The 21,195-nt window shown below is 39.7% G+C and overlaps 2 protein-coding genes across 7 annotated transcripts in view; both read left to right on the plus strand.

Moving 5' to 3' along the window:
- top3b (DNA topoisomerase III beta) overlaps nt 1-4,689 on the plus strand; it is a 30,954-nt gene extending 26,265 nt beyond the window's left edge. The window contains exons 17-18 of the mRNA XM_022753775.1: nt 2,593-2,780; nt 4,316-4,689. Of these exons, the coding sequence (XP_022609496.1) occupies nt 2,593-2,780; nt 4,316-4,597 (470 nt within the window). The 3' untranslated portion in view covers nt 4,598-4,689. The remainder of the gene's footprint in view (nt 1-2,592; nt 2,781-4,315) is intronic.
- Nucleotides 4,690-6,190: 1,501 nt separating this feature from the next.
- ppm1f (protein phosphatase, Mg2+/Mn2+ dependent 1F) lies at nt 6,191-18,601 on the plus strand. 6 transcript variants are annotated; one of them, XM_022759306.1, is made up of 9 exons: nt 6,356-6,406; nt 6,840-6,962; nt 8,688-8,920; nt 12,994-13,124; nt 13,966-14,168; nt 14,317-14,505; nt 14,951-15,094; nt 15,344-15,437; nt 16,572-18,601. In XM_022759306.1, the coding sequence occupies exons 3-9, from the start codon at nt 8,757-8,759 to the stop codon at nt 16,961-16,963; spliced, it is 1,317 nt and encodes a 438-aa protein (XP_022615027.1). In that variant the 5' UTR covers nt 6,356-6,406; nt 6,840-6,962; nt 8,688-8,756; the 3' UTR covers nt 16,964-18,601. The 6 variants fall into 6 exon arrangements, with proteins under 6 accessions (XP_022615019.1, XP_022615012.1, XP_022615027.1 ...); XM_022759324.1 differs by having other exon boundaries at nt 8,709-8,920; XM_022759298.1 differs by lacking the exons at nt 6,356-6,406; nt 6,840-6,962 and adding an exon at nt 6,191-6,278.
- Nucleotides 18,602-21,195: the final 2,594 nt, after the last annotated feature.

The following is a 21,195-nucleotide window of genomic DNA, read 5'->3' on the forward strand; positions in this document are numbered from 1 at the left end:
GTAATTCTTGTGGTTGTTGGATTGTGGCTAATTAGCTGGAGCTGACACTAGGCTGACTCCAGCTTGTACTAGACTGAAACCAGCTGACACTAGGCTGACTCCAGCTTGTACTAGACTGAAACCAGCTGACACTAGACTGAAACCAGCTGACACTAGGTTGACACCAGCTTGTACTAGACTGAAACAAGCTGACACTAGACTGAAACCAGCTTGTACTAGACTGAAACCAGCTGACACTAGACTGAAACCAGCTCACACTAGGTTGACACCAGCTTGTACTAGACTGAAACCAGCTGACACTAGACTGAAACCAGCTCACACTAGGTTGACACCAGCTTGTACTAGACTGAAACCAGCTTGTACTAGACTGAAACCAGCTGATGCTAGACTGAAACCAGCTTGTGCTAGACTGAAACCAGCTGACACCAGGCAGAAACCAGGTGACTCTAGACTGAAACCAGCTGACACTAGACTGAAACCAGCTGATACTACGAGGAAAGTAAATATGACACAATGATAATGTCTAACTTGCAGATTTAGGAGAAACTAGAAATAATGGGCGTCTCAGTCCTTACTCTAGGACTCCTAATTTTTCTGACTAAGAGTAATTCACAAAGCCACTTTTGTGTAACTTCTAGGAGAAATTAGAAGCAGTGGAGCGGACTCCTAACTCACTAAGACCAGATCACAAAGAATCTTAAAGGGCTGCTGTCATTCCATGTCACGGTGTTTTGGAAACCTTAAACAATGCTGAATTACTTAAAAGATACGACTGAATCACAAGGGAATAATGATCGTTGTGGAACTTGTGAAGGATGCAATAACATCTCCTACAAACTGAAACAACATTGTGTAAATTTAGTGTTTGGCAACGCTGCTACTTGGCAACAGAGAAAAGCCAATCTATTCACCAAACAATAAATGTCTCTGTAGACCCCACATCATAGGACAGTTCATATGATTTCCTTGTAGATGTTCAAAAACTACAGAGAAGTAAAACAGCTTCATGGTCAGTCTACCCGCTGTGATCTGTGCCATAGATGAAACGCATGTAAAAATTATTGCACCACCACAAAACGAGAAAGGATTTCAACAGGGAAAAAATCACACACAGGTTGTATTGATGCTGCCTGGCAGTTGTAGACAGTGTTGTGCAGTGTCCAGGATCTACACATGATTCATGGATCTTAATGAAGAGTGACCTGATGAGCTGTTGGTGGTGGGGGACAGGGGAAATCTTCTCACACCTCAACCCCCGGGCAAGGGAGTCGTACTCTTAGCTTAGGAGTTTTTTCCTTAGTAAAAGTTGTTCTCAGCAGCTTTGTGAATAGGACTTGCGAGAAAAGTATAGTAAAATACAGTTGGCAATAGGAAGTAAAGATGTTCTAATTATATTTACTCTCTTCTATAACAGTTTTGAAATTACTACATAATTTTGTCAGATATAGTGATATTTTGTATGTTTGATTTCTGATAATGCAATCAGATCTTATTTTTAAAGCTAGCAGTTTGATAGAAGATAATGAGGTTACAGTTGTAGTGATGTTGGCAAGCCCTGTTTTGTGCCTCCATATGGCCTTTTCACCACATCAATAAAAGTTTAATTTTGTTCTATTTATTTACTGAAATTTATTTTGAATTATGTCATATCCTTATCTGACCTTTACCTTACCTTTTCTTCTGTATACTACCAATGTTAATTACCTCCCATCTAAGACAGCACAACACGTTTCTCACACAATTGGAAAATTGGATATAGGATCCCTGTTTGATCACATAAAGTTGTGCTACTTACTCTTTTGAATCTTTGAATATGTGCGGAGAGACAGACGGAGAGACAACAGGACAGACAGAGACGGACAGACAGACTTTATGTATGTATTTATGTTCAGCACCTCATTAGTAATAATAATATTACTTCATGATAAACAATAATAGTTCATTTACTCCAGTTCATGAGCCACTTCCTTTGGCTGAGGTGTTTTACAGCCTGATGGCAGAGGGAACAAAGGATATCCTGAACCTGTTTGCTGCAGCTGCAGCTGCTTCTCTGTCCTGCCAGAATTGTTTTGGAGAGGGTGGTTGGTATTGTCCAAGATGGCCTTTATTTTACATTGCATGTGTCTCTCAAAGCAGAATAAAAGAGTTGTTAACCTTGCAATAATTACATTCCACCTGCCTCAACAGAACAATTGAAATAACTTGAACAGGGTCATGAACAACAGTAACTATTATATTATTAGATTCTTTAATGTTTTATTAACAGTTGGCTGAGAGGTCAGCAAAAAATCAGTTCTTGAATATGTCTGGTGTCTGTTTGAAAAAAAAAAAGTATAATCTCTTGTTGTCAGGTGTAATATATGCCAAATGTCACATGACCTGAATATCAGGATCAGTTAACTGCACAGTGAGTGCAGTTAATGCTGTCTAAGTAATTAAGCACTGAATACGCATTGTAAATTGCAGCCATAAACTCAATGAAAACCGAGGTTCACATTTGCATGTTATTTTCTTTGTAAATCTGGCCCTCAGTCTTGGTCTTTTTTAGCCCTCTGACCTCTCTGACAGTCTTTTAATGTCTGTTTTTCCCAGGTATGGGATGCAATGAATGTACTCATCCGTCCTGTCAGCACTCTCTCAACTCTTTGGGCATTGGACAGTGTGTGGAGTGTGATGGTGGAGTGTTAGTGCTGGATCCCACCTCTGGACCAAAATGGAGAATGGCCTGTAATAAATGCAACGTGGTGGTACACTTCTTTGAACATGCACACAGAGTGCAGGTAAGAAAATAGTCACACATCTTGTCATGATAATCATATTTATATGGCATAATGTCACATACAATGTCAAAACAGGCCTTACAGGTCCAGAAAAGCAAACACACAAGTGATCTAAATATCCATATGTTTGAAGAGTTTTTTTCTACCCAAACATACGAGCAGCTTATTTCTCTGATTAATACACTCTCAACCAGTGAAAATTTACTCAATAAATAAATAAATTACTCAAGTTTCTTTGTATTGTCCTGAAAAAAACATTTAAAGAAAAAGTCTGGCATTATTCTACATTTTTCTTCTTATCAATGAACACCAAGAAAAAAAGACACAAACCAATAATACGTTAGTCCATCTCTCAGTATTGTCTGACTTCTACCTGCGCCTGTAGCTCTCAGCCCTGAGTCCATTGGTTAATTCTGAAGATGTACACAAATGGTTCAGCAATTTTCTAAAACAGCAAACATTGTAATTTTTATCAAACATTAGCTAAACAGGAGGAAATGGTGCATTTGTTGGCTGATTGTTTTCAATGGCAGATACATTCACATTTGGTGAATGTTTGGGGCAGCAGGTGTATGTGATGAGTGTTGAAGAATACACATTTCAACCAACACAGATATGAAAATATATATTATGTCCTGCTGATATAGATGATATAGATATAAATGTCAACGGTGGGAAGACAAAAAAATACAGTCGCCAATTTATACATTAACAATACATTTANCCTAAACAGGAGGAAATGGTGCAAAAATACAGTCGCCAATTTATACATTAACAATACATTTACCAACTTCCAAAAACTAACTGAAAAATTCCTGCACATGTTTTTTCAACTTTCTACAAATCAGATAGTGGGTTAAAGAAAAAGCTCAGGACATTTTCCCAGATATCCCTAAAGAAATCCCTCTTGAAATGTTCCTATATAATAGGTTATGTACAACAACCAGTGGACTAACATCTATGGCAAATGACTTGGCTACAATAAGACATCCACAAAAGGAAAATGGAAATGAGATGTAGGCTGTGTCTATGGAGAGGAAGGGTGGTTTTGTCTTTTGGCACAGGTTGTATCACTTTACTCAAAACATAGGCAAATTCAATTTGATATACTTCCGTAAACTTGTTACACCCTCTACAGACATTTCTCCCATGTGTCAGAAATGTAAGGTGACAAAAGGTGATCTTCTATCTTCAATCTTGAGAATTTTGGAAACATCTCAAATTGAGAAGCTATGACTTTGACTGATCATAGTTCTGCAGGGATAGATTCCTGAGCACCCCCCGCACCCCACACCCCCCACTCTTGAAGTCTCACCAGGTCAGTTGGAGTAAACAGCTGATGAACACAAATTTAGTGAAAGGGTTTGGAAGTGTCCTCAGTCCAACTCTTTCTACATGGTTTGGATTGTGGTTAGGGTTAGGGGGGTTTAACTAAGGTCATGAGTCCCCCATCCCTGTATTTATGATGTCTTCTCAATTCTTACACTTCTCTTGATCCTATATGCTGCCTCTGAGGTTCTACTCTCTTCCCGTAGGTTGCTCAGGAGACCTGCGATGCCTGCGACGCCTCTCTGGTCGCAGTTGACTTCAACAAGACACGCACTCCACTTCCTGCCAGCGAGACCCAACACACCGGCTGTGTTTTCTGTGATCCGGTTTTCCAGGATCTGGTGGAGCTTAAACATGCCACCATGAGGCACTTCATGCATCGGGGTGGGGGTGCAAGACGAGGAGGACGGGGACGAGGCAGGGGACGCCGTGGCAATCCTAAAAAACCTAAAGACAAAATGGCTGCCCTGGCAGCATACTTCGTATAGTGTCTGTATATAGTGCGTCCTGTTATTTGCTTGACAGAATATGAAGATGTTTTTACATGTTTAATTACATTGAAGTAAAACATGTATTTAAAAAAAAAAAGGTTGCTGTGAGAGTGTTTATTCACCATCATAAAAATGAGTTCAGTTGTAAAAGCGTGTTCACATCATCTCTCCATTGTCACACCTGTGATTTCAGTCTAAATTCTAAAATGACTTTCATTGTCCTTTTTAGTGATTTCTAAAAGATTAACAGACTGCCACCTCATACCAAACAGAATGTTACACCCCCAATATTCCCACCTCCTGCTGCACCACCCCATGCTATCACAAAGTTAGTGTTAGTGTCACCTTGCATCACGCATCAGTCTGCACTACAGTTCATACACAAAAGTCTGGATACAAATTTAAGTCCACATCCAGTACACAGGAAACGAGAACAAAGCAAATCTTCTTAAGACAGGAAGCACATGCCCACACACAGAACAGTACTCTGCATACAAAAAAAGATAAATGAACTAAATAAAAAATGACAAATAAAAAGGTAAAATGTACTCCTGTTCCTGTATGGAGGATTTATCAAAAAATGTTGGAAAGGAACATCATGCTCTGAGCCACATCATGTATGTAAGATGTTTTCAAGTTTCAGATTTGAGATAACATCTCTAACCCAGTAAGAAATGTTGAGGTGTGTATAAAGTGCTGTGCAATAAACCATTAAAAGCAATGATGGTCCTATTACCTCCATCCCTCTGGAACATTCCCCAAACTGGACACTAGAAGCTTTCGTGGAGATTTCAACAGTTGCAGAACTCCTCCAGGCTGGAACAAACGGGGTTGATCTGTGGGTAAATTTTAGGAATGTTAAGTTCCTTAACGAATTCCTTAATATTGTTTGAATTGTAAAAGTTGCTAGACACATATAGACCAAAGTAAGTTTCATTTTCCATTTTCAGGACCAATTTTAGTTTATGCTTTCCTATTTCAGCTTTTAATTTGATTCTTTCTGCTGATGCTCATCCATATTAGGATTTTAATTGTCACTTTCCATATTCAAATAGCAATTTTTCAATATAATTAGTATTTTTTGTCAAAAGCTGTATAAGTCAATTAATTGAGTAGTTGATCAACAAAAAAATTACCACCAACTATTATGATAGTAGATTAATCGTTTTAGTCATTTCTAAAGGAACAATGGTTCACATTCACTGGTTCCAGATTGTCATATATGATGACTTGATGAATGACGACTTTAGACTGTATATTTTGGGCTTTTGGGGTGATGTCTAAATAAAAGGTAGTTTTCACACAATTTTCTGATATTTCCATGACAAATAGATTAATCAGGAAAATAATTGTCAGATTGATCATTAATTTAACTATTTTCAGTTACAGCTTATTCATTTTTTTTCTTGTAAGATTTTTTAATGACATAAAATAATATAATCTACCATCTTCTGTCTTAATTTTCAATTTCTATTTGATGTGTTTGAAATGATTCCGAATGAGAATATTGGTGTTGTATTGCCCTTTAAATCTACAGCGGAAGGAAGACGAAAGTGTGATGACGTACAGGAAAGTGGTCCAATAGGGTGTTGCGTACACCCCAGATCTCTCAACACTATTGGTGTACATTGTGGATTTATAACCGTCAGTCTTTTTACCATCAGGTCTACCAGTGCAGGTTTGTGTGTGTATATGTTTATTAATTAATCATCTTTATTATCTTGGGCTCTCCGTGTTTCAACTGTCTGTTTGTAGCTCATGTAGCCGGACCATGCTAAGGACTGTTGTAAAATTGGCTAGCCCCAGGTAAGACGAAGACACGGCCTTCTGCTCATCGGGAATATTATATTTTAAACAAATCCGACCAGCAGTGACTCTGGTTTTATATAGTTGACAGTCTGTGTTTCGGTGTAATGTTAATTTTTCAACCGCGGGAATGCAGCTGTGGAAATCACAGAAGATAACGTGAGCCTTTAAGTGCCTTTAAAAACAATATCAGTAAAAATGTGCGACTTTTTTTTTACATATTTGGGAAAACAAAATACAAAACAACACAAAACTGAAAGCTGAATAATGTGGATTTGGTGACTGTCTACAATCACGGCACATGAAAATAATGTGGCAGACTTCTACATATTCATACTTATTATACGCTTATTTGAATGGAGCTACACGGCTACAGTTTCTGTCAGAATTAGCTAAACTCTTCTTATGTCTTTATGTTAATTGTTTTTTCAAGTTACACAAACACGCTGCCCAACAAACAGTAACACTGTATCCTTGAAGAAGACAAGGCAACTCCCAGTGAGCGACATCCGGCCGGATGCTTTGTTTTCGCCGTGCCGTGGTGAACCCTCTGCTGGTAAAGTTCTGCACACAGCAGGCACCAGTCACAAAACCCTTTTGTTTTTATTTCATGGAGGATGGCGATACTGCTGCCATTGTGCCAGTGACGACATTGAAAAATAACAGAATACGGAAACCTAACCCTAACCCTAACCCTAAAATTTAATGATGATAAAAATTAAATTGCTGATATGAAACAGAAAGAAAAATGAATAGTTTAAAATATGAATGTTTTGTGTTTCGGTCTTTAAAACGTGTCCATGACATTTTTTTCTCTGAATGCTTATCATAACTATAACTCTTGGTGTGTTATTTAAGGAAGCCCATTTTAACCCTGAAATGTAAGATATACTGAGCAAAATTTTGACCAACTCCTTCAAACCCCCTTTCAGTTGTATTTCTTAGGGTGCTGTTATGACAGAATTTAACAATACAGGTACAATGATAATGTAACAACATAACAAAAACTGAGCATATTTCCAAAATGTCAAACTTTAACTTTTACATGTGGTTTGACATGAGCAGTTCCACTAAAATATGATTATTCTAACTGCAACTAACAAAAGATTTTGAATCATGATCAACTCAGGGAATGATGAACAAGACTGCCAGTATGATCACAGACTCATGCGTCATGAAGGACTGAACTGTTCCACCAAAGTGGTTCAGAAAAGGTTCATTTCTTGATGCTTCTTGTTAACAGAGCAACATCTACTGGCCAGAATGTAAAACAGACATATACAAACATTTGTATGTTACAGAGTATCAGTTTAATGGAAACTATGATTGTATTTTTTTATTCTAAGCAGACATTTACTGTAAATGCAATCAACATATGTCCTTGAAAAAATATAGTTCAATTAACTTAAAGCATCTATATTAATGTTACACTACTATGCTCATACTTTATTGGGAGAAATAAGATCAAAGTGTTGTCAAACTGGAGATGCCTCAGTTTTCCTTGGTGGATCCATTGAAAATACAACCAGTCAAAGTCCATCAGTGTTATAATTGAAAGCTGAGTAATGTGGATTACAGCATGCATTTGGTGACTGTCTACAATCATGGCACATGAAAATAGTGTGGCACACTTCTACATATTCATACTTATTATACACTTATTTGAATGGAGCTAAACGGCTACAGTTTCTGTCAGAATTAGCAAAACTCTTGTTATGTTTTTTCAAGTTACACAAACACGCTGCTCAACAAACATTTTTTATTCTAAGCAGACAGTCAAAGTCCAACAGTGTTATAAACCAAAAACTATAAACTTAATCACTTATCTCTGAGGTTGTATATACCGTATATCTATACGTATACACCGTCAGCAGTCATACATACGGGAAGCGAGGCTTCACATGTCATCAGTTACATCATACGTATGAAATGATGCACGCTTCACTGGAAAAGCTCAGCTACACTCCACACACACACTTCAAAGCCTCGGCATTTTGCATGGTATCACTAGTTTTCAGTACTCTGTGCTACGAAAACCTTTTGCCACCAAAAAATGCTAGAAGTTTGATACCCAGCCTTGAGAGTTCCAGGGTCAGGATTACATTAAAGGGTAGGCATTATAATAATAATAATCTTAGAATATTGATTGATTTGAGAGTGTGTCTCAGAAAGGTATTACCAGCTGAGAATTCAGTGTCCATCAGTAAATTTTATACTACATTCATTTTTCATCACACTGTCAGAGTGTTGAAGTTGAAGCCTACTTTCTCTGCCCTTCAAGTCTCCACTTGTGACCTTTTAGACCTGACCCCTGTTCACCTGAGAGTTTACTGCAGCCACAGCCAGTGGGATGGAGGAGGAGGCCAGGTGTTTCCTGCAGAGATTTGTGGAGGAGTTCCCGGCTGCTCTGGAGGAAGGCAGTCCGCTGCCTGTCAGCCCTCTAAGTCGCAGAGTCTCCCTGGAGGAGCTGCATGGAGAGAGCCTGGAGCTGGGCCTGAGGCTGCTGGCTGCCAGGTGAGACTGAGAGCGAGAAGTACACCTTTTGTAGATCTGCAGGATGGAGAAGAGCGGCAGCAGCACAAGATTCAATACACACACAGCAAGACTCTAAATGCTCTTGTTCCACCTGATTAAGTAATTAATATGTAATATTAAGATTATAATATTACGTTAACTTTACTTACGAATTTTGAAATGTTGCATATATTATAATGTTATAATCTATCAAAATTTCATATTGCCTTTTTCATTATGACATGTTAGTTCTCTGCATTAAGCTACATTAGTAGATGTCTCCTTGAATGCGCTGATTTTTCTGCTATTGATTCAGGTAGTTGTGTTTCTAATCGGCTTTTTACAAGTACATATGTGTATAGTAAAAGAACCCAACAGCTGAATCATAGATGAAAGGACAGGTTAGTACATGGAGCAATACATACTTGTATTTAAAAAAAATCTGATCACTGACTTACTGCATGTAGAGATTGTTAGGAAGGTCAGCCTATAAAAATGAAGAGCTCAAGACAAATAGAAGAAACTCACAGAATTAAAATAATCAATAGACTAGCAGTCTCCCTTCTAATATTTTAGGTTTCATCCTTGACACCTGTATGGAGGAAAATATGAGTCGCCTGTCAAACACGAAATGAACAAATAGGAATTAAACTTATCGTCTTGTCACTCTCTCCTTGTGCTCTATTGGGCATTATGAAACAGGCAGCAGAATCCTTGAGAAATTGATGAGAAAATGTGTAATGGGATTCAATGTGAAAAGAGGGGCCCTTAATTCTCATGTTATTAATTCTTCAACTGAAAATTGAGTTTTAAATCCATCAGTGCTGCAGCTTCTGAAAGAACTGACAATTATTTTCCAGCAATGACACTGTCCTTATGAAACCATCTCCCATTGTGTCTGAATAAAGGAGTAAAATTTATACAACAGGCACATAATGTACATCTGAATGACTTTAACAGACAGAGTAGTATAAGAGCCAGTATTCCACATCTGGAAAGGGCTTTTGAATGTAGAGAAGAGCTATATTTATTAGAAAACTTGTGTCTTTAATTAGTCTTTGCTGTCCCTTTACAGTTCATTACAGTGCAGTTTTTAAATCACAGGCTAAATGGCTGCACACTTAGTAAAGTTTCTCATCATAGAATTTTCAGTTCCATAATATCACTATCTTAGTATTAATATATCACACACACAAAGCTGGAGAGTACTTGGTGCTTTTTGCGTGTGGCTACATTCCTCACATTCCTGACATTCCTGACAGCTCTGCTCTTGCCCTGCTCATTCAGTAAGCATGTGGCAGGGTGGACAAACACAATGTATAAAAGTGAAGCAGCAACACTCGTCATATCCTCTTCCAAAAGTATTACATCATTTGCATTTCCGGAGTTACTGTTTTTTTTTGTTTTTGTTTTCTTTTAAGACGATGATGAATAGATAATCTGATTATACTTGATTCATTTTAAATAGAACAAATTTTCTCAATTTTTACACCACTTCACCTCTTAGATTGAGTCAACAAACGAAACATCGACCGGTACCAGTCTAGATTAGGTAGATTTAGGGTGGAACAGTGTGTGATTGGGTGTATCATTTGGGTATCATTGAGCGTACTTTCAGCTACAGACTTCATTCAAACTTTTAAAATGTTCACAAGACTTTCAACTAATAGACTTGTCTTCAACTTTTTGATATCTTGAACAGTTTTTGATTTATCACAGTTTTAGTTTCATGCTTTTTTCTGATCATTTTTGAGTTTATAATGGGTGTGTATTGCGTGGAATTTTCAGGGCTAGAGAGACTGACATCACTGCTAGAGTGGGAGAAGGGATTAAACTGCTCAAAAAAATCCACTTAAACTCGTCCTCCAGGACACAAATTTCACTCTATGCACATCATTATTTCCGGCAACCTAGACAAATTTGTCATCTTCAGACAATGTGACTAACAAAGCACAGAGACTCACAGAATTGCTATCTAACTGCCCCATTCACACAAGGCATTTTTAAAATCTCTGTACAGGTCACATATTTGGCACCACAGACAAACATTTTATATCCCTGCGTTCAGCAAAGTCTCCTCTTTCAGAAAATCTATACGTTCATGTCATGAATGTCATAACAGTTAGGATATTTTACTGGCTGAGTTCGAAAGGGATATTCCAACTGAATCTCTGTCCCACTCAGTAAAACCTAAGCAGTTAAAATCACCAAGGCAACCTCTGAGTGGAGGGAGGGGGCGCACAGCTGGATCAAATTACCTGATTAGAGGCTCCTCTTATATCTGTGGTGTTTAGCTACAAACCGCTCCAACACTAAATACAGACAATGGTTTACACACATTTCAGCTGTTTTTACTGGAAATATGTTTCAGTCCAGTTTTAATCAGGAAGTATTCAGCAATTAATTTCAGTTTGCATTCTAACTGACACACAAACACACAGACAGGTAGACACACAGACAGGCAGGCAGATAGACACACACTTTTATTAAGGAAACATTCAGCGATTAATTTCAGTTTGTTATTCTGACTGACTCCACATTACATATATTCTACTTGGTGGATTACTTTGGAGCTACTTTTGACACCACAGACGAGTACTTTATGTCACTGCTTTCAGCAGAGTCTCCTTTCTCAGAAAACACAAAGCTTTAGCTGATAGGATTTAATAGTCTTTGATTGGCTAGCCGGAGGTCGCGAAGTGTGTCTCAGCTGAGTCCAGGTCTTACTCATTAGGAATTAAGCATAGGATCACCATGGCAACATTATTTGTTGTACCTTCTAACACCACGCACACACATACATTGACAGACACACAAACACTATCTCCACCTTATGGATATTAACTATGTAAGTGTCTCAACCTGGTGATGCAAGCTTTTTGGAGGCTCCATGGTAGACAGCTCTACTGACACACACAACAATACACACACGCACATCGACACACACATAACGTACATACAACTGACTGTGATTGGCTAATAAGACTGATTAAGTCAGGGCATTATTTACTGTTGTCCACATTGTTCTGTTCTAGCAGGAGAAATCACAGCAGCTTTATTGCAGATCAGCTTCTGTTGGGGCATGTACATGTGTGTAGACATGTCTTGCTGTGGTTGTGGAGACAAATTTAGGTCCCAAACCATCATTGTGAGGTCACTTTGTCCAGTCCTCACAGTTTCAAAGAGCTTGTTGATGGACACCTGCAGTGACTGAGGTCAGAGTTAGGATGTTCTTGTGAAAGTGATGTCTTTAGGGAACTTCTTCATATTTTGTACAAACATTCACTAGGACTGAAGGATGAACTTATTAGAAGTTGGTGGTTAAAGGTCACTGTGACCTCAGATGATACATTTTGGCCCTAACTGACAAATTTGTATGCTAATTATAACACAGTTTATGAGGATAATAGGATAAAATGAAGCGATGACATTTTATATCCAAAAGGTAAGCTTCACTGTGAGATCATAATGTTCTGTAATGTAATGTAAACACTTCTGGCCATTATTCAACACTGTAACTCAGGAAGAGGAGATTGTGACCATATTTCCTGCAACTTGGCTGATTGGTGGAGGAAACAACTGTGAGGCGGGAATTCTAGATTGTTTTCTTTTTTGCAATGAAGAGTTTCTATGAATGAACCTTCAAGCTCAGCTAAACTTAGAGTAGGACATAGAATATTTAATTTATATTGTGTGCTCTCCTCCTGCTCACATTGTTCTTCAGAAGCATGGCCTGTCAGGAAGACTTCATGCCCTCTCTGTAGAGACAACATTGTTCTTTCCACTTCCTTTTGCTGTGAGCCTAGTCTTCTCTGCAACAGAGTTGTAATTCTATGAAGGAAATGACAGAGTTGATTAAACAGTTAGATGCACATTTGCCAGCTGCACTGTAAATGTGCAGCTGCTTAGCCCAGTCATATTTGTGTTTGTAGCGTCTTCTTGTTTCTGTGGATATGCAAACTCTGGCCGCACAGCTGTGTCTCACTTTGCTGCAAAATCTGGTGAGTAAATTTCATCATGCTCAGACCTTGACCAAGTACTCAACATGTATTTTTGCTTGTTTGTTGGTTCAGGGGTGCTCCTGCAGTCGTAAGTGCCTTCCTGTGCCAGGCAGCCCTGTCCCAGCTGCTGCAGAATGACCTTTCACCTTTCCACTGCCCAGAGGAGGCTGAGGCCAACCAGGAAGAAGAACAGAGAGTCGTCTGTAAGTGTTTTACTTTATGTTAATTTTGGGGAGGCTGTGATTGTGGTTCTGTTAAATTATAGTGTTATACTGATGGGTGTCTCTAATATTTCCCTCAATGATACAAATTGAAATTGGTTGTTTGTGTCTGCCTGATGAATGTAAATGCAATATCAACTCTCCTTTTAATTCAGTTTTGGTCTCCATGAACTCCTGAGAAAAATATATGGATCTTTAGCAGCTAAAAAGCTCCATAGAGCTGAGAAGAACTGCAGTGTTGAAAAATATCGTCTAGTTCCATTGACAATAAACCTAAAACTATGAAAAGTCTGTCATGAATACTGTGTTTTTTCATTTTCATTCTCTATCCTCAGTGGCAGCCCTTGACCAAAGAAAGTAGTTGTTAGTTCAAGCCATTGGTTAACTAGTCGTTTGTAGTTGCTTGAGGTCAACAAATGATTTTACACGTTGTTTCCATATTTGCGGCAGTTTGTCGCTGAAAAGTTTCTGAAAGGCAGGAGTTTGTTGTTGCTGTTCATTGTACTACTTCTCTAGGTCCCATTTATTATTTCATTATAAATATGCCGAGGTAGGTGAACCTAAGATGCTCAGTCACATTACTGTCTAATAACTGCAGACACCATCTGTGTAAACTGACTGAGTGACTGAGTTTGACCAACCCACCAATCAAATATTGGTCAAGTATGGCTCTTCTCACTAACTAGCATTTGGTTAGGGGGCAGCCTTACTGTCCTACAATCCATGTGTTGTACTGTATATACCAATAGCAAAGAGTAGTTAGGACCAAAAGACTGTGATTTATTCCTTGTTCATTTGTCTTATCTATTTATCCTACCATCAGTACTTCAGTCAGAAGCAGTCCAGCGTCTCTTCCTCAATAAGCTGATAGACGTAGGGCTGGCATGGCATCAAAACCGGCTCAAGCCCCCCCCCTCCCCTTCCCAGTTACACCACTGCTTTGTTCATGCCATCAAGAACACGAGGAGGAAGATGGAGGACAAACACTTGGCCCTGGCTGAGTTCAACCAGCTCTTCGGAATCCAGGTACAAGACTTCTGTTGTTTGTCACTGGATTTCGTGTCTTGTTTTTTGTTTAAAAAGATCAGAAAACCAGAAATAACCAGTATAATTAATACAATATATCAAACACATATTTAAGTCTTTTTCCCTCTCTCTCTCTCCCATGGTCCAGGATGGAGTGGAGCGTGCCTACTATGCTGTGTTTGACGGACATGGAGGAGTGGACGCTGCCACCTACGCTGCCACTCACCTCCACGTTGCTCTGAGTAAAGAGGAAATGCTGCAGAGTGACGCAGCCGCAGCCTTTAAAACTGCCTACAAACGCACAGACGACATGTTCAGAGACAAAGCCAAGCGAGAGGTACTGAAGCAGCACTGGATTCAGCCAACACACACATGAACAGTTACACACACTGTTGTGTTTGCCACTGGAATAATTACATTGACATTGACATGAGCTGGAAGATTGAATTCCTGTTTAAGTTGTTCAAATGATTTCATGATTTGCCCATTAAACACCTGTGCGATATACATTAGCCAGTTGTTTAATCCTGCGTCCATCCTAGATGGAACAAACTCTGGGTTCATAGCTATTTCAGTGTCATTCTATTTTAGTGGCCCTACTGATGTTTGCATGAATTTGACTATTTAAATTTCTTCCTTACGGCTGACCATATTTTCATAATTCCCCTGATCCAGTCATTACCAATCCTAAGTTTCTTTCTCTTTTAATATAAAGACGTGTAAGCAGTGTGTGTGCATTGCTGCAGAGAAAGTCAGGCTGATGAATAACTGTCTGTTGTCAGCGTCTGCGGAGTGGCACTACAGGTGTGGCCGTGCTGATCCAGGGTCAAGAGCTGACTGTGGCCTGGCTTGGAGACTCTCAAGCAGTGCTGGTCAGAAAGGGACAAGCTGTGACACTCATGGACCCCCATAAACCAGAGAGAGAAGTAAGGATATCACACACTCACGCAGACAGCCTGCCGGCTTTGTAGCAGGGGGACTGTGATCATGACTCATGATTAATCAATGAATCAATAATGAAACAGTTGCAGCTGTAGAAATCAGTCACTTGGCACATGTGGAATTAAAATCTCCCAACACTGATGCAAGTTACAATAAATGATGGCACATCTTCAGATATGAATGACTGGTGTGAAGGTGATCAGGTGGTAAGCTCTGTCTCTTCTGTCTTCCAGGATGAGAAACAAAGAATTGAGGATCTTGGCGGCTGTATCACTTTCATGGGTTGCTGGCGTGTTAATGGCACCTATGCTGTATCTAGAGCTATAGGTAAGTCACTCACCACCAGACATGATCTGAGAGTTAGTGCTGATAGTGCTTCTTTTTTTTTTTCTATCTTACTGCTGTTTAACAATGTGGATCATAGCACTCTGAGTGATGGTGTCTGGGATTGTTCTGAGCTGGTGCCGCTCTCGTATCATTGGTAGAAAACTCTGTTTGACTCGCATCAGTTACAGGCACAGCAGCCCCCATCTGTGGCACTGAACGAAACAGCAAATATCCACTCATGTTGCAGTACCATAACTAACACAACAAGCCACACTAGCAAACATTGGTAATATGAAAATATGTCTATGATAATAAAGTCCTCTAAATACAAGTATATCCATGTTTGCAGTGTGAGACAGCTTTACTGTACAGATTCTGCTGTAAATGAATAATCATGCCTCAACTTGTGACTTCACAGCACACAAAGAGCTAACAATGCTAACAGCTAGCTTACAGCTGCAACACATACTACAGCTCATACATTACACATCACACATCGCACATTTGACTCAGACATTTATGGACAGAGCAGATGCAAATATATTAATGCCATTTTGACACTTGTTTCTCCAGTAACCAGATTTTTGAACTTTCTAGCAAAAATACCATTTGTTATAAAGTCTCTGAAATCAGATGGAAGTGTCCAGTAATGTGATGCTCAGAAGGACAAGGCCGATTGGGCAAATTAATTTTCCCGGATGGATGGATGGATGGATGGATGGATGGATGGATGGATGGATGGATGGATGGATGGATGGATGGCAACCTAAGGATGACTGAGAAATATGAGAAGTCACACAGCTGAATGTGTAGCTTGTTGTCATCAGACATCTGTAGTTCAACAAACAAGTGATATTTATTAGACACTAACACTAACCCAAAAACACCACTGACAATACAGCTGTTAACTGAATGTAATGTAGAATAACATGTTATCCACATAATATCACTTCAGCTGAGAAAACCACAAGATGATTCCCCCTGAAACTAGGTCAGGTGTGGTCACATGTCTGTTGTTAATATAACTGTCATTACCAACATTTGACCTGATGTAGTGATTTAGACCTGGACAGTCAACCTGATGAGGAAGTGCTGTATTTAGCTGCAGCTGTTAACCATACGTCACGTCTCCAGGTGACTTTGACCAGAAGCCCTACGTGTCTGGAGATGCCGACTGCTCAACAACCCAGCTGACTGGAGACGAGGACTATGTTTTACTGGCGTGTGACGGCTTCTTTGATGCAGTCAAGCCTACAATGGTCCCACATCTGGTCTTGGATGCACTCCAGCAGCCTGGTGAGCCCGAAGAAGGAGGAGACACTCCACTGAAACAGTCTGAGGAGAAAATTGGACTGAGAGTCGCTCAACAGCTGGTGAGTCATGCTAAGGCAGCTGGTTCTAGTGATAACATAACAGTGATGCTGGTGTTTCTGCGTCCGCCGGAGAAGCTGCTGTCTCAAGACTCCGCTACAGGAACTGCACAAGCTACTCAGGACTCCATCTCCCAAGATGGTCCACAGCAGTGAAGGAGGAAGTCTGCTGTCCAGACTCCACTTCACCAAGCTACTGCCTGACTCAGTATAGCTTAGCCTTTTTCTGTCCCCGGGTGCTGACGTCCTGCAAACTGATGAAGTTCATTTGACTGAACAAAACACACCAACACAGCAGTGTCATCATACCATGTCACTGCTGGAGTGAAAGAGCACATTAAAGTACATTTGGACCAGATCACTCAAAGCGATCTTATAGATGACGCAGGGCCGTATTAACCTGTTCAGGTGAGGAGGAGCTCACTGTAGCGTGGTCTGAGTCTCCAAACATGCTCCCACAACCCACAAAACAGCCAGCATTTCTACAATAGAATAATACTATTGCAAGAATATCACCTGTGTTGGTTTGTGATCATTTGATTAAACATTGTTAGAGGGTATGCATGGAGGTAGCATCAAAATTAATTGAACATGTGTGTGACTTTTTAAAGGTATTATGCTCTGATTTTAAACTCAGTATTGATTGTTATGTGGTATTAACTGTAAAAATGGCTCTGTGTCTTTGTGGGAGGGGTGTTCTCTGTGCAAAATATTTTTCCATTCATATCCGTTTTAAAAGAAATACAACTACAACTAACCCTAACCCTACAACAGCAAGTATTCAGTAGTGACTGCACAAATAGGTCCATTTGTTTGTAAGATTTTCTTTACTTCCATATTCTCTGTGCCAGAAAGAAAAGCTTGCCTCCTCTTGAAATCCATACTGTTATGACAAGTCTGTTACCTTTGTTGGGCTCTGTATTATTATTTGTTGTCAAACCTAAGCTCTCAACCATATGTTCTCTAAGCATGATCAGTATTAAATGCAGAGCTGAGCTTGTACTCTGTGTCTTGCAAGTCATGATTGCAAGGAATGAAAAAAGTCTCACTAACTGCAGTTCTGCAGTGGGATTGGAGTCACACTCTGATCATCACTGTGCTTAATTTAAGTGACTTCTCCCAGGAAACCTTAACTGTGCCTTTACCAGTCAAGACTCAGTGAAAAGCCTTCAAAAGCTCTTAGCTGTGTTCTGCTGCAGTGGACAGTTTCACTGTTCCATGAGGGAAGTTGAATTATTTTATAAAACGATTGTCAACTTCAGTGACCCTCACGTCAATCTCTCATGCCAAGCTGACCGTTAAAAGTATTCTACACTGTGCACCTTGCAGACTTGGATTAAGTCTTTGAATCTTGCAACTGGCTCTGAGCCATGACTGTAATGACATACTGTAATGAAAAACTGTTGATGAGAGGTTTTGAATCTCTGAAAACACTAGTTATGAGTTTGTTGAATCTAAAACAAACTGACGCAGGGATCATGAGGTGACAGTATAGTCATTATTTTTGTATTATAGGAACATTAGTGCTCAAGCTAACTGCATAAACTTGGCAGGCTGATGCGAGAGAGAATTGATGTTGAACATATTGCTTGATTTACTGGATCACAAACCGTGACAGTATGTCTCACACCTGTTTGTGTTTTTAAAATATTTTACTGTATGGTTCTTTCTCATCTATTACTGATAACATGAATTATTAAGATAACGGCTGTAATGATTTTAAAATGTACATTCTGTTTCGCTGCTTTAAATAATGTTATTATGAATAAAAATGAGTGTGGACAGAAAATGTTGAGGACGTTTATATATTGTTTAAAGCAATATATTATTATATTAGTATAATATTAGTTTGTGCTGCAGATTGGAGCACAATTTTGAAATACTCTGTAGATACAGCAAGCTAAAGACAAAATAAATCACATGTAAAAAGATCTTAATGTCTTAGTCAAAGAGGCAGACATGTTTGATGTCTGGAGGAATCTCCATGCATTAGAGAAGGACTACTCATTACTCAGCGACTCATTGGCTGCACTCCAGGATGAACACTTCAGATTGACAGAGGGTGAAGGAGTGGTCAGTAGGAGCAGCAGATGTATCAGATCATAATGCAATTTACTTAACTATACATCTGAACAACATTTCAAAGTAACCCCCTCGTGAAGACAGTCTGATACAGGTTGGTGCTCCTACTGGAGGATGCACTTCTTGGAAAAGACCCAGAAGTTGCTGTAGGTTGTATTGGAAATGCAGAATCACAGTGCACTGACTGTAAATTATTAGGCTGTCACTGGAAGTGCTATTGTATAGGGCTGCTTAGTTTTACATTGATTATCGTTGACGTTAACAAGAACGTGTGCTGTGTGTGTTCACTATTGACTCATATAACCTTTATTTAAACATGGAGGGCTATTGAGAGCAAGCCCTCTTTTACAAGGACGCCCTGATTACAGAACATAGAGATATAAAAACATAGATATAAAAACAAGCAAGTGAGGGCATACAATGACTTGGCAGAAACCTAGGCCTCGATTTAAGACAGGCAGCAGTTACATTGCACAAGACTTATATTCACATTTGTATTTACTGTTCTCTCAATGCAGGAAGAACTTGATGAAGTCGTGAATACATGAAATTCACCCAAAACACACCAAGTTAAGAGAGGAAATACTGCAAAAATATTTCAATAGAAAGGAAGAAGAAGAGTAATCACAGTTACTATTAGACTTTCAGCAGAAGCGTTTCAGGTTTCATATTATTCCATAACATCAAAATCTGTTATTTTGAGATAAATCCCTAGCTCTGTTTAATGGTGTATACTTGGCACCTGGTGCTGGTGAAATGATTTACCGCACCGTTAAATGACTCAGATGTTATTGGTAATTTCAGAGCCCCATCCTCAGGATGCCCATGTATTGCAGGGTGCGTTTCACTTGTGTAAATTGTCAACACACTTCTTTCACAATTGTTTTTAATGCTTGATGACTGACTTTCTCTTTCTTGTGTCCAATATGAATGACTATAACACCTCATAATGTTCAGAGCGACAAGGATAGTGACGGCCGTCCTTCGATCGCACAGATCCATAGTTACATTCATAACTTACGATCTGTTTCGACCTCACTCCGACCGTTGCTACGGTCTAAATAGAATGACTCATCCCAAAAAAGTTGCGAGGAACAGAAGCTAACCTAATTCTCTGAACCCCACTGGACAACTGACATCAAAACAGCAGTGCTTACTGGTGCTGGACAGGTCACATCAACCCTGTAAAATCTCACAAATGTGCATGGTGCAGCCCATGATGCTGCAGCACAGATGTCCCCCAAAGGAACTCTCTTCAGTGCAGCCCAAGAAGTATATACTATATACTTCTGGCTGAGTGGGCTTTCAAACCTGCGGGAACTGGAAAGCCCAGTTCTGCATAAGCATGCGAAATGACATCAAGCAACCAATGTGACAAACGCTGCTAGAAAGCGGCAAACCTTGTGTCGCCTTTCCATAGCAGGCAAAAAGCAGAGAGTGAGACTTTCTCAGAGGCTGAGTATGAGTCACATTAACACGCAAAGCCCTGATTGGACACAGGGTGAGCAACTCAAGAGAGCCAAAAGAAAAGCTGTGTTGAGAGAGACAGAGCCTTCAAGTCTGCATCCTCAATAGGCTCATATGGAGCCCTCATGAGACACTTGGAGGCAAGTCCCAGCTTGGTGCTCGCATGTTACAGCCTGGACACAAGCGCTGAGCTCCCTTCAGAAATTGACACACTAAGGGATGCCGACCCAATAGCAGGCCATTGATCCCCCCATGAAATGCTGAAATGGCATGAGTATAAACCCTAACTGTACTGGCTGCCTTGCTTTGGTCCAACTGAGACTGCTGAAAGTGAAGGACAAGTGGCACAGGACAAACTACAGGATCAACATCCAGACTGAAATTCCAGTCTGAAAAGATTCACTACCTCAGTAATTCCCCCGTGTAGATGGGCCCCTGGCATTGTTCAACGTCTCACGGACAGCCCCGTCTAACTGATGAGAGACGGACTTCCCAGGGGCCATAGCCACAGCCGCAAGGCAGTTGGGTTTGTCTACCTGTCAGAATTTAGACTTTAAACCCAGAATTGTGAGGTTAAAGTCTGAATTCTGACTGAAACGTTGCATGTTAGCAAGTTTTTTGCGTGCTCGAGGGGTCCCACAGGGAGCAACTTTGTTCATGGAAGAAGAAGGTGAGTGAAAACGAAAAAATGTGTTGGTTTGGTGTCCGACGTTTGTAAAAACAAAGAAAAGGCTACAGAAATGAAGGATGTGAAATGCAGACAGTGGTTAACTAATAGAGTTTAAAGTCAGAATTCTAAAATAAAAACTTTTTTTCCCACGTGGCTCTAATCCTCTTCT

This window comes from Seriola dumerili, unplaced genomic scaffold (assembly GCF_002260705.1).
Source record: "Seriola dumerili isolate Sdu_G_001 unplaced genomic scaffold, Sdu_1.0 BDQW01000017.1, whole genome shotgun sequence".
NCBI classification, from domain to species: Eukaryota; Metazoa; Chordata; class Actinopteri; order Carangiformes; family Carangidae; genus Seriola; species Seriola dumerili.

Bases quoted from the DNA above. Each gene is read 5' to 3' on its own strand.
- ppm1f (XM_022759298.1), top strand. From the start codon at position 8,757: ATGGAGGAGGAGGCCAGGTGTTTCCTGCAGAGATTTGTGGAGGAGTTC. The intron at 14,169-14,316 runs GTACAAGACTTC...CCCATGGTCCAG, and splicing joins ACCAGCTCTTCGGAATCCAG to GATGGAGTGGAGCGTGCCTA. The intron at 15,095-15,343 runs GTAAGGATATCA...TCTGTCTTCCAG, and splicing joins CCCATAAACCAGAGAGAGAA to GATGAGAAACAAAGAATTGA.